Here is a 17,358-nt window from a genome sequence, read left to right as displayed (position 1 = left end):
TAGAAAACGAAACGGCAAGTAGCCCACATAAAGCTGCAAAAAACTGAAATTAAAGCTACCACATAGATGTAATTTTCTTGAAATGATGCAAAATGATAAAACTTGTCAATTTGACTTATAATTAGGGCTGTCAAGCGATTAAAAAAATTAATCATAATTAATCACGCTCCTAAACAATAACAGAATACCATATATTTAAAGATTTTGGCTGTTTTCTACATTTTCATATATATTGATTTCAATTACAGCATACAATATGAAGTTCCAGTGCTCACTTTATATTTATTTTATTACAAATATTTGCACTGTAAAAACAAAAGAAATAGTATTTTTCAATTCACCTAATATAAGTACTGTAGTGCAATCTCTTTATCAAGAAAGCTGAACTTACAAATGTAAAATTATGTGCAAAAAAAATCTTCATTCAAAAATAAAACAATATAAAACTTTAGAGGGCACAAGTCCACTGAATCCTACTTCTTGTTCAGCCAATTGTTCAGACAAACAAGTTTGTTTACATTTGCAGGAGATAAAGCTGCCCGCTTCTTGTTCACAATGTCACCTGAAAGTGAGAACAGGTGTTTGCATGGCACTGTTGTAGCGACGTCACAAGCTATTTACGTGCCAGATGTGCTAAAGATTCATATGTCCCCTCATGCTTCAACCACCATTTCAAAAGACTTGTGTCCATGCTGATAACGGGTTCTGCTCAATAACGATCCAAAGCAGTGCGGACCGATGCATGTTCATTTTCACCATCTGAGTCAGATGCCACCAACAGAAGGCTGATTTTCTTTTTTGGTGGTGTGATAAATGAAAGGCGGGGGGCGGAGGGGAGGGGGCAGCTCCCTTTTATGGACCCAGTCAGCCAGTTAGCTATAAAATCCCTCTTAGCAGCTGTTCTCTACTTGCTTTACCTGTAAAGGATTAAAAGTCTCACTGCAATGCATAGGTAAAAGGAAGTGAGTGGGCACCTGGCCAAAAGAGCCAATGGGAAGGCAGAACTTCTAAAAATTGAAACAAGACTCCCCTTTTGCCTGTCTGTTGTTGTTCTCAGGGAGAAGCAGACAAGGCTACAGTTATGTTGTATGGGCCAGGTATGAAAAATCATCAGTATCATACCTAGAAACTACTCATTTGAAATCCCAGATATGTAAGTAGATCAGGAAATGTCTAGGAAGACGCGATTAGGTTTCTCTCTTTTTATTTTTTTATTTCTTGTAGACTCCTCTGTGCTAACCCCAAATGATTTTGTTTCGCTTGTAACCTTTAAGTTGGACCTCAAGAAAGTTATTCTTGATGATTAATCCTTGTGTTTGTTTTTTAAATCTAGCAATAGCCTGAGTGTCCAGATGTATTTTCTTTCTTTTTGTTTTTAATAAAATTCACCTTTTTTAAGAACAGGATTGGGTTTTTGTGTCCTAAGAGGTTTGTGCACATGTTGTTTAACTAGCTGGTGGCAATAGCTCATTTCCTTTGTTTTCTTTCTCAGCTCTTCTCCGGAGGGAGGTGGGTGGGTGAAGGGGCTTGAGGGTAGCCTAACAGGAAGGAATTCCCAAGTGCGCCTTCCTAGGTCCTTAAAGGGGTTTTGCACTTGGGTGGTGGCAGCATCTACCCATCCAAGGTCAGAGAAAAGCTGTAACCTTGGGAGTTTAATACAAGCCTGGAGTGGCCAGTATTAATTTTTAGAATCCTTGCAGGCCCCCACCTTCTGCACTCAAAATGCCAGAATGGGGAATCAGCCTTGACAAATGGTTTGGGATCTGCAGTTTCCACTTCGGAGTATTGCTCTTTTAAGATTTCTGAAAGCTTGCTCCACACCTCCTCCCTCTCAGATTTTGGAAGGCACTTCAGAGTCTTAAACCTTGGGTTGAGTGCTGTAGCTATCTTTAGAAATCTCACATTGGTACCTTCCTTGTGTTTTGTGAAATCTGCAGTGAAAGTGTTCTTAAAAAGAACAACATGTGCTGGGTCATCATCCAAAACTGCTATAACATGAAATACATGGCAGAATGTGGGTAAAATAGAGCAGGAGACATACAATTCTCCCCCAGTGAGTTCAGTCACAAATTTAATTAAAGCACTATTTTTTTTAACGAGTGCCATCAGCATGGAAGCATGTCCTCTGGCATGGTGGCGGAAGCATGAAGGCACATACAAATGTTTACCATATCTGGCACATAAATACGTTGCAATGCTGGCTACAAAGGTGCCATGAGAACATCTGTTCTAACTTTCAGGTGACACTGTAAATAAGAAGTGGGCAGCATTATCTCCTGTAAATGTAAACAAGCTTGTTTGTCTTAGCTGAACAAGAAGTAGGACTGAGTGGACTTGTGGGCTCTAAAGTTTTACATTGTTTTGTTTTTGAGTGCAGTTGTAACAAAAAAAAAATCTACATTTGTAAGTTGCACTTTCACAATAAAGGGATTGCACTACAGTACTTGTATGAGGTGAACTGAAAAATACTATTTCTTCTATCATTTTTTACAGTACAAATATTTGTAATAAAAATAATACTATAAAGTGAGCAATGTATACTTTGTATTCTGTGTTGTAAGTCAAATTAATGTATTTTAAAATGTAGAAAAACATTCCAAAAATTTAATACATTTCAACTGGTATTCTATTGTTTAACAATGCAATTAAAACTGCGATTAATCATGATTAATTTTTTTGAGTTAATCACGTGAGTTAACTGCGATTAATTGACAGCCCTACTTACAATATATTAAAATACCAAATAACATTCAAACTATGGGCTATTTGCTATTACAACAATTAGCCTTAGTGGAAGATACAGACAATGGAGCAGATATAAAGTGCAGGTTATTTACTCTTTTTAGTTTGACAAGATACTACTCACCTTGGAGGGAAATTTTATGTCAATATTAACATCACTGGTTTTAAAAGCAAATCTAGTTAGACAGGAGCCATACATCCTCAGTGAACACTCTGGAAAACAGAGAAAGGCTTTGTAACTGAGCTGGTCGCCTCCACTACGCCCTCTTATGGCCTAGGGTAAGCTACAGGTAGCCTGCCTCATTTTCCCCTCTTGGACTGTTCTAATAAAATTTCCCATCAGGCTTTGTCTTGGTCAAAAGCAGCCCTCTGTGAAGACTGGGTTTATTAATAAAACTCAAAACCCCAAAACAAAGTCCATTCATAAGTCCACACGTCCCAAGATTTTTCTTTCTCTTCCCAGATCTTCCTGCCTGGGACCTTGGCAGTCTCTCCCCAGCTTGGAAAGAGTCTTTCCGGGAATGGGGGGAGGGCTGGGAAAGCCAGCAGGAAGTCTTACAGTATGGGACAACTGACTTGGCTTGCGCTAGAGGATAAAAAATAGCAGAACAGACATTCCTACATGGGCTCTGAGACCTACCCCCTTCACCATATTTCAGCACAAGCTTAGTCAGTTAACCCAGGCTCTGAGACTTGTTGCATGAGTCTGCTTGTTTTTTTAGCAGCGTATATGTATCATCCCAGGCCTCTGTGCCTAAGCTTTCCTCGGTCTCTGCAGACTCCACCACAGCTTCCTGGGCTCTCCCCACTTCACTGCAACTTCCTGCTTCAGGGCTGAATTACCTGATTCAACTCAAGTATGCCTCATTCTGTAATCAAGGTTAGTTAGCTACAGCCCTCCTAGCCCTTAAGGGGCAAGCCACCCTATTATAGGTTTAAGTGATGATGGGCCAAATTATCCCTTCACTGAAGACATTTAAAACTTTCTTGAGACACTATATCTAACCTCAGCAGTTATACCCTAATGAATGATTAATCACCTCCCCCACTCGGTTACTCATTCTAGCCACACTTCGAATGTGGCATCACAGGAAACTCAAAGAACAAAATTTTCACACTCTCACAACAAAGAAAATATTGTTCTCTAAATTTTTATGCTGTAATTTATTTATTTTTTATCCTGTAAACTACAGTTAGTGTCATGGTATTAGTGTATACTTTTGAATAATGTTTAGGTGGTTATCAAGTTGCACTGTTCCACCTGAGTATCCAATGCCCTGCAAAACTTTTCTCTGATATACTCCTTTGCCACAAATATTACTCCTTGTATTTACCATGGCATCTGTGCCAAATAATTAGATTAGCAAGTGCTTGTGCATTATTCACTAGTAAAACTTACACACAAAACATAAGTTACCAACCTGGAAACCATCGTAGCCACAGAAGTACAGTAGCTACTTACACAATTGTATTTCTATAGCTACAATGGTTTCTGACCAGTTCAAATACACATTAGGTCTGCTCTAAGCCAAACAATGGTATCGTAAGCAAATGCCATTCCATTGCACAACATCATTTATCAAACATTTTGATATAATTTATGTAGGAGACAATTATTCTGTGTTGTTTGTGCTGTAGTCATTAGACAAAATCTGGCTAGCCACAAAACTGGCAGTAGTCCCTCCTCCCCTCAATTTAGGACATGCTGCTAAAACAGTGTTAGTTGCCTTTATCCTGGCTGTGATCAAACCAAAGAATGTACAGATTCTCAGGAGAAATCATGGTTTGGTAGAAACTGTTTTCCACATATATACCGAACATTCCACTGACCAGAAGTAATGAGGCCCTGTGGAATAGACTTGTGTACGTTAACCATGGAGCTAAAGTTGGCAAAATCATCATTTTTCATGCATCCCTGCAAGAGGGGAGTTGACTTGTTGTTGTTATGGTGGGCTCATGTGAACAAAACAAGCCAGAATGTTCAATTGTTCCTGGACTGTTACTGGATAAAAAATTTAGTCAGATTTTGATAAAAATCAAATCCAGAAACCAGTTTTTAAAAAGGAGCACAACAAATTGTCTTTCATTACTAGTATCATTTTCTCTATTTACCATCATATTTTAGTTAATATGCATAGTATATGTTTAAGAAGCATAAGAGATAATTACCCCTAAAATGAACAAAAAAGTCATAATTACTACTACACTCTTATTGAGAAGGAAAAAAAGCGGCTATTTATCAAACAAAAAAAGATGATAATATACTAATTTCTAGTCAGTTTTGATATAAATGAAATCTGCTAGAAAAAGCTACTGTCTACCAATGAAAAACCAATACCTCATTCACTGCAGCTTCTCTAATAATTGAAATATTGCTAACATAATGCTGACACATTTGTCTAGCTTCAAATATCTGCTCTCTTGTTTTGAGTCTACCAATTAACATCATAGGAGATAACAAGAAGTTAAAGCGAAGAAGGAAAATAAAACCAACAATACAAATTATAGGGACATACATAAATTGGATTTGAAAGTTAAATATTTTGTTAGTGAAGTAACATGAGGGATGGCTGATGTATGAAGGTTTAGAAAATATGTGATCAAAATAAAGCAAGAGAAGGAGGATGGATAAAGCTGATACTGAATCTACAGAGAGGTATTATGTATTTTGGCTGACCCAGCAGAGACAGTTTGCACAGCTGTTAAGAACAATAAAGGTATTCAGGTGATTCTTGGAAGCCATAATAGACCTCCAGAGCTGTAAGAGAAGGAGAAGAAAGGAAATAAAGGCAAAATTAAAAAAATTACATGTGGAAGGTTTTGATGAAATTGAACAAGACAAAAGTACTTTAATCAATAAGTGGAAATTCTTTAATCAATAAGTGGAAAAAAAATAAGCAACAAGGTTATCTAGTCTATTAATTTAAATGGAATTTACATTTTGTCTAGAAAGCATATATGGCCTGATTTTAAAAGGTGATCAGCACCTGCAGCTCCCACTGACTTCAGTGGGATTTGTGGGTCATCAGCACTTCTGAATATCAGACCCATAGTGAATGTTAAAACAGCAACTTTCTTGATAATTTTCAAAATTCTGATGTTACTATCCATAATCACCACAGGCCTTTGCAATGCATGGTTCATATCTGGCAAGTGCAATAATACTCAAATCACTGAAAGTCCAAAGAAAACAAATTTAAGGCCAGAGTTAATCCCACTAGAAACATACACCTATCAGGAATAATTATTTAAAGAGATCACTGAGACTGAAATGTCATTGACTGCACACAATCTTTTTCACTAACAGATGTGCCATCCTGGTTATTTACTAATCCCCAGGTTGTTTACAAATTCAGTCAAGCTAGTTTATGTCATTACTGCATTGGTGAGGGTCACTCACCATTGAACTTCTACCTGCGAGTGGCAGTAAAAAGAGAGAGCACAAACAGCATGAAATAACATTTGGAATTTAGATACTCAGATTTAAACAAAATTATCAACTTCTACAAGCAATTTTGCTCAGTTGAGGATCCATTGCCCTCATATTTAACATGGAGAGACCTGTGAGAGCTATGCTCCTTCTTGATTTGAGCGACCTCCACTTTCAGTAAAAGAATGCATATGAGGACCTGTAGGCCATGTTTCACCTATGTATCAAGAGTGAACTGTAAATAAAACTATTGGGATTGGGTTGTTTTTTTTGCTGTTTCTTTTTAATTTTTTTAAAATTTTATTAATTAAAGTCTTGTCTATCCTGACAGATTCCACGGACAACTGGAGAACTAGTAGAGAAAAAGTAAAAATTAATTGAGAAGGGAAGTGATATTTAGTCACACTGTTTAAAACTCTTTATTTTGTTTACACCTATTTAATTTAAATGTATTACAAATACTTGTAAGAAGAAAGATCTTCGTTGTAGCCGCACCACTATGATTAAGGACTGGAACTTTGGTCCTAAAAATGCTTGTGTAACGTTAAGCGCATATGTAAGAGTTTGTGCAACTGAGAGCTAAATCTCTTTGAGACCTCAAACAAGCCAGCTAACAAAACCAGGGAAGGTAAGACTTGACATTCCTGATACTTCTAAAGATATAATAAAGATATTTCAAAACAAAATTAAAACTATTCCAAACTGATGAAGAGACCAAGATTTAACTTATAATTGTAAGAATAAATTAAGAGAATGTCTTGTATTTAAAGAAAATGAGGGAGATCACACATACCTGGTAAGGGCTGTTGAATAATCTTCTCCATCTCGTTTACAATTTCTTGGCGGATTCTGAAGTCATCATCCGATATGCCTTGTTCATTTGCTGCCTCCATGAGCGTAAAAGTCAAAGCAGCCACCTGTGCAGGGGAGGAAGGTGGGAGGCCACGCAGCTCATTTTCTTCCTGTTTTTCCTGGAGAATTTTTGGATGATAAGAAGATAATTGTACTTGATTATATTATTTTTAACTTGAGGGTTTGCTTTATATGGTGCCCTGAGCAGCCAATTTCCACAGGATTCAAACTCTGCACAGCCCAATTGGCATATATGACAACTGGGCTCATGGAAATGACACTGGATGCTCCATTTAGCAAAGGAGCAGGTTCTTGCAGAGCCAACAGCCAAAGAGGGAATCTGAAAGCTTATGTTCCCTGAATTACATTTGCATGGCTGAGAGCTCTGAAACAGAGTTTATCCGAAGACATGAAAGAAGATGTAATTTTTTTCTTGCACAATAAACACTAGTGTTTGAAAGGCGAGCCCATGTGCAGGACTCCAATGAGGCAAACAGTTTCCTCTGACTCCCAATTAAATATAAGGGGCTGGTTCTCCTCTCACTACAGCCCAACCAGTTACTCTCATCAGGTGCTAGTTTTAATCAATTGCATTGTAATAATTAACTTCATCTATTGGAGATAACTACTTTAGGAGCATTAAAACCTGATACATCTCAGATCACATGGAATCAGCAGTGACCACCAATTGGTTCTGAAATTCACTGATTAATTGAAATTGTATGACTCACCATGGAAACATCTTAAGCAATAGCATAGTTTTTGAATAAGTGAATAACAACCTGTTATGCATCCACACAACATACCACCATAATAAAAGTGTTCTACCAGATCTCCACACTTATATGAACACAGTTAAGTTTATTTATCAAGTTAGCTCTATTTTGATTTCCTTACTTTAAAAATTAAAACTTGACAACAAAAAATAATATAAATTTTGCAAGATTTTTTTAAATTATTTATTTTGTCACTGTTGGGTTTGCTTTTCTGTGGGGTTTGTTTTTTGTTTGTTTAGGGGTTTTTTGGTGCAGAAGCTGCTATTAGTAAGCTAGTTTAGTCACTCATTAAGATAAAGGTATCTATCCTCAGCTCTACTGGAATATTAATGTTAAATAATATTAATAAAAGAGTGTATACTTAGATGTATAAAATTAGAAACACATGATATTTTTAGGGCTTGACCCAAGTCTTAGACCCATTGGATGGGAATGGATGGGCATATTTTACAAAATACCATTTAAAAGTTTATTTTGCACCCATCATTGCGAATCTGGACTTACTCTATAAATTAAAATTACAGTGGACAACAAATGGCATAGATCAAACCCAGCTCTTCACACATTAATTAGAAGTATCCACATCTCACCCTCCCACCCTGACTATTCAGATATACCAATGTAGCAACAGTGGCCAAAAACACCTTACTTCACATCTCCTGGCTAGATCATGCCCTTTGGTCTCAAATGCAGAACTAATTATAGGGATCTGTGATTTTTGTGACTTCAAGATTGGATTATTACAACACACTATACCTTAGTCTGACCCAAAAGACAACCCACAAACTACAGATAATTCAGCACACAAAAATCCACCTATTAAGTGAAGCAGACCAATGAGAGCACATCATACCAAAACTTTGTGCCATACATAGGCTGCCAGTTCAGTTCTGAGAAGTCCAAGAGCCCAGTCCTTATCATTAAAGACCTAAATAGGCTAGGACCAGTCTATCTCAAGGACTTCCCCTTTCTGTGCAGCTCCCCAAGTCATTCATATTCAATAGAGATGTCATGAGTGATGGAATCCTGATATGAATTATAAGCTGAAGAAGCTCTTTCTCAATAGTCTCAATAGAGTGCTCTCAACTGTAGAATATGCTACCACTGGAGATTAGGGTATGGCCAAGTCTTGCAATCTTCAGACCACAATGTAGAACTCTTCATCAGGTATTTGCTCCAACAACTAAGCTTCAGAATGTCCCCAGCAACCTGCTCCTGGAGAAAAACACCTATATCCATCTACTCATAATGGAGTGGCTTAAAAGTAAATGGTGACAAGGGAAGATCAGGTTCCTTCTCTTGAAGGATTAATGAAGACCTTTTTTAAAATTTTATGGCATTTAGATATTACAGAGATAGACATATTAGAAATTACTCCTGGGAGAATTCTGCACTACTGCGCGTGCACATAATTAATGAGCCACACATATTTTTAATTTTTTGCACAGAAAAAAACATCTGATGAAATGTGGCTGCAGTTCTGCCTTTTGCCACCAGAGGGTGCTGTGGCAATAGAACACAACAGCAGTTCCCAGCCAGCGAGGGAAGAGAAAGAGCCTGCCTTCTTCACAGTGCCAGTCAAGCCAGGTCAGGAGACAAGGGCTATGCGGAGACAGAGCATGGGCTGCTGGGGGAGAAGGGGTGTTCAGACAGGGGCTCATAAGGGTAGTGGGGGAGGACAGACTGGGGCACAGGCTGAATGGGAGTGGAGGCAGAGGGCCACAGGGGTGAGGAAAGTGCAGGGCCACATGGTGATGGGGTGGGGGGTTCAGAGCTACATAGGGATAGGGAAGTGGCTGGAGAGGGGCACAGAGACACATGGGGACGGAAGAGTGGGGACAGCGGGAGGGGGTGCAGGGTCACATGGGGATGGTGGCGTGGGTGTTTGAGTGGGGGTGGAGGGACACATGTGGAAGGGTGTGCAAGAACACATGGGGGCACAGGGAGACAGAGGCAGATGTTCCTGACTGAATGGGAGAGGCTAGGGATCAGCCAGCGTCTGAATGGGAACACTCCCTAACAATCTCTCCCCAACCCTCAAAAAATTTTGTTCCATACTTTTCCCATCCATACCCAACAACCCTCCAAGTTCACACCCAGGCTCCTTCCAGGCAATTTACTTCCCTCTCCCTCAGCTCCTCCATTATCCCTGATTCCCCCAAGCCTCTGCACTGCTTCTGAGGGCTGCGGGAAATATGGTTCTGTATTGTAGTTTAAATGAACTATTATCAGAGTTCTGTATTTAATATGCCTAATAAAGCATCTATTTGTCAAAAAACAAAAACATTTCCTGAATCTTTTGTTGTCGTCTGTGTTGTTACAGACATACTTGTTGACAAATATTTTGAAATAAATGACCAAAAATAATTGAAACTTGCGTGATTATATTGTGTTATTTTGACAAATAAAATCTACAGAATTTTGCATAATATATTGTTATGCACATAATTTTTAAATTTTTGTTGCAGAATTCCTCCAGGAGTATAAAAATGCTTCTGAAAAAATTATTACTATTTTTATATGCGACATTATAATGGGCCACACCAACTGGCTAACATGGCAATGTATCCCACAGAAGTTCTGTTTTTTATAGGTAGTACTTCTAAGAGTGAACTTTATCAAAAATTTTAGCTCCAAGTATCAGAGGGTGAATTAGACACTTCTGAGTCACCTGGATAGGTTTGTGGGTCAGGTATTCCACATTCTGTATTTTCTATTTCAAAGTAAATTTTATATTATATAGAGAATTCTGGTTACAACATAAACAGTATTACCATATATACTCGTTCACAAGCCAAATATTTTTGGTAAAAAAATGACACATCAAAGAGCGGGGGTCAGCTTATAAACGGGTCTACACCAAAATTTGATGATTTTAAACTCTATGAAATCACTGAATTGAAAATCTAATACATTGTTGTTTTGTTTACCTGGAGCATCTGCAGGCATGGAGCCCCTCAGTGCCCTGTGGCCGCGGATTGCTGTTCCCAGCCAATGGGAGCTGCAGGAAGTGGCACTAATTCCCGCAGCTCCCACTGGCTGGGAATGGCAAAGCACAGCCACTGGGAGCAGAGGGGCTCCGTGCCTGCAAATGCTCCAGGTAAACAAAACATCCCGACCTGCCAGCGGCTTACCCTGACGGGCCGGGAACCGAAGTTTGCCAACCCCTGAAATATAGGGTCGGCTTATGAAAGGGTCATACAGTTTTTACCATTTTTACTTATCCATCTTGGGGGAGTCGGCTTATAATTGAGTAAATACAGTACATATTGTAAAGTACATTATAAAAAGATTAATAACCTGAAATAGATTCAGTTACAAAATACTTAGCCAGCACTAATCTCACAAAAAACAATTACTTTTTTTTTTAGTTCTGATTTATCAGATTCACAGCATATGCTATCAAAAAAGTAACCTGAAATTCTTACTACAAAACAAAATGTATGTATTTCACCAGACTCAAAGTCTTCATTAATTAACTTACCATTATATTTTTCTTATGGCGTTTTTCTTTAATGTGCTTGTGAGCTCCCTGGATATTTTCAATGTGAACCAAGCAGAGTTTGCATAGATACTGGCAATTCGCATATTCTGGGGAGCGCTGAAAAAAAGAGGCCAACATTTTTTTTAAAAAGAGACTTAAATACTTCTGCCAGTACTCCATGACCAATTGTGTCAATAATAAAGAGTACTTAGCATTAATACAGCACTTTTCAAGTCAAAGTACTTTACAAATATTAATTAATGAAACTTAACAAGACCTCTGTGGGTTGGATTATCCCCATTGGACATGAGATGAAAGTGACTTGCCCAAGGCCACGTAACATGTTAGTGTCAGAGCCAGGAGTAAGACTCACAAGTTTCTGGCTTCTAAACCTTAGCTCAGGATCACTAAGCCAATCCCTTCTCTTTCTCAAGCTCTTAAAATGTAAGGATCTGTAAAATCTCAGCATCAATCCTCCCAATGTCTTTTTCCAAATTGACAAGAAGGGATATATTCACTATAGTGTCAGCCTACACATGTACTCCCTTTTTCTGCCATCTTTTGTAATTTTAAAAAGTATGTATTACCATCATCCCTCCATTCTAACATGTTTATATTTGATAAATCCACAAAGCATTTTGGAAATGTCAGCTATTCAAATAGTATGGGGATTAATGCATACATTAATTTTAACATTCATTTTAAAACACTATTTGCTCTTGCTGAATTTGGTCTTTTGTGGTTTCACAAAAACTTGATATTTTCTGAATACGCTTAATATTTTCTGATTAAAATGTCAATGTAAAATAACGTGGCCATTTTGCTTTTACCAATATAATACTCTGAGCCTTTATTTCATTTGTTTGACGAAGAAACCGAACAAGATAAAGCCAAATATCAATCTGCTGGGGCTCGTTTGACTAGTTTGGGGGGAGGGTGAAGGATCTCCTCAATACTGAGGCAGACCAAAAAATCTTCTGAGTACACTTCAAAAGCAGAGGGAATCTTTTTGTTTTCTTAAATATCCATATACTGATTTGGGTATTGCTTTAGATCAGTTTAAAGGGGAAGGTTTTCAGGGATAGAAATGTATGGGGAAGTTTGGCATTCATTATTTACAGTACTAGGACAAGTGACATTCTGTAAACACCTAAGATAGATAAGCAGTGGATCCTTTAGATCTATAAAATTAAAAACACTGGTAAATACCCTACATATGCCATATGGGAGATCTATGTTCAATTTTCAGTCAATGTTTCTTGCTCTCCAGGCCAGCAAGACTGAGGAAGCAGCCAGCTGTAATGGATAGTGTCTTATGTCACCCAAAAGAACCATTCTAAATAAAGAAGGAATAGTGGCAATATGGTCAAAAGGAAGTCCTATCCAAACAAAAGTATGGTGATCATGATGTGAAGTCTCATAGGCCTAGGGCTAAAAGGGCTCTTTACCAGAGCTACAGAATACACTGAATTTCCCTTCGCCCTAGATGAGAAAAAAAGGAACAAGAATATTACAACCGACTTTTTCTAGTCGGGAGATATAATCTCTTTCCAGTCGCTCTTCTGCTTGTTTCAAGCCTAGTTGCTGTTCTGCCGTCAAAGTAGACTCATCAATCACAGCAGTGTTTTCTAAATATTCAGTCTCCAAATTATGTTCTTTAGTTGATTCAGGATTCTTCATTTTGCCTGGAGAAAGAAGTTGGCACTTAATTATTGTTTTCCAGAATAACTTTTTTTAAATGGGGAGGACGACGAGGTAAGCATTAGAAACAACATAAGGTATTCTGTAGGTGCTTTCACGCAGGAGTCAACTCTGTGGGCTAAACATGAGAACATTCACCGGTACTTTTTAAATAGCATCACATCGGGCTTTAGTTACTTGGTTCCCAAAAACATCAATGGGAATCAAATGGAAAATATCATAAACAACAACAATATAAGTGTAACCTTGCGTCTCTACAGAGAAAAGACTACATTAGAATCTCTTCAATGCTCTTAAGATACCATACCTTCCAATGATGCATTACAGGCGAGTCTCATCTTACGCTGGGGTTACATTCCGCAGTCAGCACATAAAGCGAAAATCACATATAGTCAAAATTATACTGAGTGTAATGGCAGACGGAATTGCCCACACTACGGGTACAGGATTTAAATGGTTATTTTTCTCTTTTTTTTTGTTTTTGCTGACCGCACAAAGCTGAATTCGCGCATTTTAAATGCACGTAAGATGAGACTCGCCTGTACTATTGTTTGTTTACCACCCTTAAGAGGAACTAAAGAGCCAAGTATTTAATATAAGTGTTCTATCAAAGAAGAGAAAAAATGTAAGATATCAGTACTGTGTAAGAGTTTTGTGCAAAGACTATGTTGTAGGAGGTAAGCTGTTTGGTGCAGTAATCATCTTTTTGTTATGATTACATACAGCATGTGGCATAAAAGGACCGTGATGTGCCATGAGAATACAAATAATAAATTATAATAAGATTTAAATTGTTACACTGCATGTTTAGTCAAGAAAACTACCAGAAAGCTACTTTAAATAAATTCACAGAAAAATGTTTTACAAGGCTACTATCTAGACATTTCAATTGCACCCACTTACTAAGTCAATATGATGTTAAGAACATACTTATGTTCTGTGACACATTAGCATTCTATGGCTGTTCACAGCAACCATGCTGCATTGGAATGTTGTCATTTATAAATATATAAGTTTTTGAAATTACAATCCCTCCTGAAGACTATAATCTGCACACAGTTTGTTAATGTACGCAACCATCTACAGTGTACGCTATTCTTATGAGCATAGACCACATCAGTGGGAGTGTTACCAAGAACAACTAGATTTTACAAGAGTAAGGAGAAGAGGGCATTGAGATAGATAGCCTGGTGACACAGACTGGAAATTGCTTAGTTATCTGATCCCTAAGTATGGTCTGTGGATGACTGGTGGTCCATGCAACACTTGCTGGCTTTCTATATATAGCTGGCTAGTCATATGCTATTGGTTTTCCAGACTGGTTCCTGCTGCTAAATTTTATCAAGACAGTTAAAAACACATTAAATATTTTACTAATATTACTTTTCCACATCAGCAGTTGCTGTATTTACCACAGGGATGCAGTGTGACCACAAACAAAAGGGAAAGCAGTCTTCACAATAGCAAGTGGCTCATGACCCATTTCTATTAAAAGCCACACTTTGAAACAGTTCGAAAATTCCTGAACTAAGGGGCTAACTCAGAAGGAAAAGAACTCTGATGCATGGATTACATTCTGAAGCTGAAGCAGACTTAAATACGAACGGTTCACAAGAGTGGCTGCTGGCAGTATCTAGACTGAAAAGAAGCCGTCTTTTTTTGCAGAACAAAAATAGCATAGCAATCAGGTAAAGGGCAAGTGTGTGTGTGTCTTCTTCATGCTTACAGTGAAGTTTTCTTAAACTTGGATGTAGCTGATTTTTGTCAGCACTTTAAAAACAGTATTACTAACAGGCATCTAGGTAAGAGAGCATGATATTTTGAAGATTTCTGTTTAAATGTTTTCTAATTTCACAAAATAGCCTGAAATTGACACACAATCAGTTAAAATGTGGTTCTAAATAAATTTAAGATATTGCATAATCACTTTTAAACAACATAGAAAAGAAATTTAGTTAAATGCTATTCTTATGACCTTTATTCTCCAAGTAACAAAGGGTCTATATTCACACTACACTCTTTGTAACCGTGCTTGATGATTTTCTGTATGTAACTGAGAAGATATGCAAAGCAAAAATACTTCAGAGCCCATTTCAGATTGTTAACAATTTCTCAAAGAAACCTGAATGAAGCAGTGTGCTTTAATACTCACTGAAGTCATCAGACTTGTGCTCCACTGTTCTTTGTTCTGAAACTGTCTTACCAGAGTCACCAGTCTGATCCATGCTTGTTTTCAACATATGAACTCCTGGTGGATTTTCCAAAACCAATTTTCCTCTTTGTGTAGCTGGTAAGGTTTCCATACTGACTCCATTCCCAGAAATATGGGAGCTTGGAGAGTTTTCTCCTGTCTGCTGAACTTTTATCTGTTTCAGGTTTTCTGCTGCTGCTGGTAAATTAGATTTTTTTTTTGCTTTGCCATGACTTCGATCCTGAAGGTTTGACCCCACATCTTTAGATCCAGGAATACAACTATTTACTTTACATGATTTATTTTCTCCTGATTTTACAGAACAAACATCATTTTGTTTACTCTTTTTGCTACTGTTCCCACTTGGAGAACTTCTCCCAACATCTTTTACAGATTTATCATTTCTACTGTGTTTATAATTCTGATTGTTTATAACTCTGACTGCTTTGCCTTCTTCACAGACAACACAGGTAGACTTTCTTGGGTCATGATTTCCATTTTTTGAGCTCTTGGCCTCTTCCATTATAGTGAAGACCTGCTTCTTCTATCACTTGAGACTACTTGAAACGCAATTCTCCAGTAATATTATGTTGATTAAAATCCACTGTTTGGGCATGGGAATCTGGCTGATTGTCTGCTGGAGAAAAACAACAGTAAGCATTTAAAAATATGACAGGAACAATATCAAAACTCTAAGAAAATATGCATTAAACAGACCTCTCTCTAAGGAGTAAGGAAATGTATTGAACTGAATTATGTTGAAAGGAAGAAGTACTTTTCCAAAAACAGTTTTCAACAATAAAATCTATATTATTCTTGAAGTAAAATAATGAAAGACTCAAGAATATTTTCCTAATAGGGGAAAGGAAGAGACAAAAGAGCAGCAAAAAAACTCTCACACAGTTTTAAACTGTCATCAGGTCTGTTTTCTCTCTTTTCTACACTGTTGTTGTGGTGTTATATATCGAATATTTGTCATCAGATACCATCTCCTCTTCTTTTGGCTTTAGAAAAGCAGTAAGAATTAAGGAAATCTATAACTACAGTGAAGAAAATAAGTTAATTGAAATATTAAAAACACACAAGACAAAATTACTCAAATAAAATGTATGACTAAAATCAGCCCCTGAGGAAAGCTAATTCAGTTCTATCAATTCAAGAAAAATAATTTTTTTCCTCACACTCAAATGGTTAAGAAGCATGGATTTGGCCCTCTATTTACTGTGGCGCCTGTATGCACAGAACCTTGGGTAATAAGCTTTTGGACATAAACTACTCAGACAAAATGTCATGACAAATACATTAATTTATATAATATGTACCTTCTTCAACTGCTAGAGTTGTCTAAATAGTCTACCTAACCTTAGATTAGCTAAACCCCTTTGAACCCTGATTCCTTGAGGAGGGCATCATCAGCACTCAATTCTGGGGTACAGGGCTTATTTGTTTGACCAGGCTTTCAATTTAATTTAACAGTAAATGGGAAGACTGATAAGCAGTAGGATTCCGTTTGTTTGTAACAACTGATTGTTTGTGTTAATGCGAAGCAAGGAGATGGATTTGTGATAGGCACTAATACAAATGTCTAAATAATTTTGAAATGATAAGTATTATAAAGGGCTGAGAATTAAGTGATCCATAATATGCAGGCAAAAGAACAATTCTATATGTAACTCCACAATATGTGAATATGAAATGTAAAGCTGACGCTTTACCAACTACGTTACATGTTGTGGGTAGCAACCACGGGAATTTATGGGTGCTTATTTAACCATCAAAACAAGTACCCACATTGTTCTATTGGGAAAAAATATAAGACTGACTAAATGGCAATTAAGTTCAAGCCACTAGATTCTACTAGATTGTAATTCATGCAAAACTTCATTAAAACTACAGTGGAAGGAAAAACAATCAGGTTAAAATTATATACTTGTAAAAACCAGATTTCCTTATATGTGTTATAAAACCTCAGATTATATACACTGAACATATAAAAGGCTAATGTACTAATAGTCACTTATGATATTTTACTTTCAGCATTTCTCTCAGCTTGAAAATAGACTAATCAATTTCACTTTCTGGCTCGTTAATTTGTATTTTTTGGCTAGCAAACACTTCAGGAAAAGGTTTAAATTCCCTACTACAAACTGTTGGAAACCATGTATTTATATTACTGGTTTTA

At 37.3% G+C, this 17,358-nt stretch overlaps 1 protein-coding gene across 5 annotated transcripts in view; it reads right to left on the bottom strand.

Annotated features, from left to right (window-relative positions):
* Nucleotides 1-17,358, bottom strand: part of TUT4 (terminal uridylyl transferase 4) — a 76,173-nt gene that overhangs the window by 49,284 nt on the left and 9,531 nt on the right. For 4 of the 5 annotated variants that reach the window (XM_077824821.1, XM_077824820.1, XM_077824817.1 and 1 more), the window contains exons 2-6: nucleotides 15,138-15,813; nucleotides 12,806-12,969; nucleotides 11,285-11,401; nucleotides 6,966-7,143; nucleotides 2,867-2,955 (exon numbers count right to left, since the gene is read on the bottom strand). In XM_077824821.1, the coding sequence (XP_077680947.1) occupies nucleotides 2,867-2,955; nucleotides 6,966-7,143; nucleotides 11,285-11,401; nucleotides 12,806-12,969; nucleotides 15,138-15,699 (1,110 nt within the window). In that variant the 5' untranslated portion in view covers nucleotides 15,700-15,813. The remainder of the gene's footprint in view (nucleotides 1-2,866; nucleotides 2,956-6,965; nucleotides 7,144-11,284; nucleotides 11,402-12,805; nucleotides 12,970-15,137; nucleotides 15,814-17,358) is intronic. The other variant, XM_077824818.1, reaches the window with a different exon arrangement.

This window comes from Eretmochelys imbricata, chromosome 8 (genome assembly GCF_965152235.1).
Source record: "Eretmochelys imbricata isolate rEreImb1 chromosome 8, rEreImb1.hap1, whole genome shotgun sequence".
Classification (NCBI taxonomy): Eukaryota; Metazoa; Chordata; order Testudines; family Cheloniidae; genus Eretmochelys; species Eretmochelys imbricata.
The sequence above is the reverse complement of the archived record's forward strand: the minus strand, read 5'-3'. Positions and strand labels throughout refer to the sequence as shown.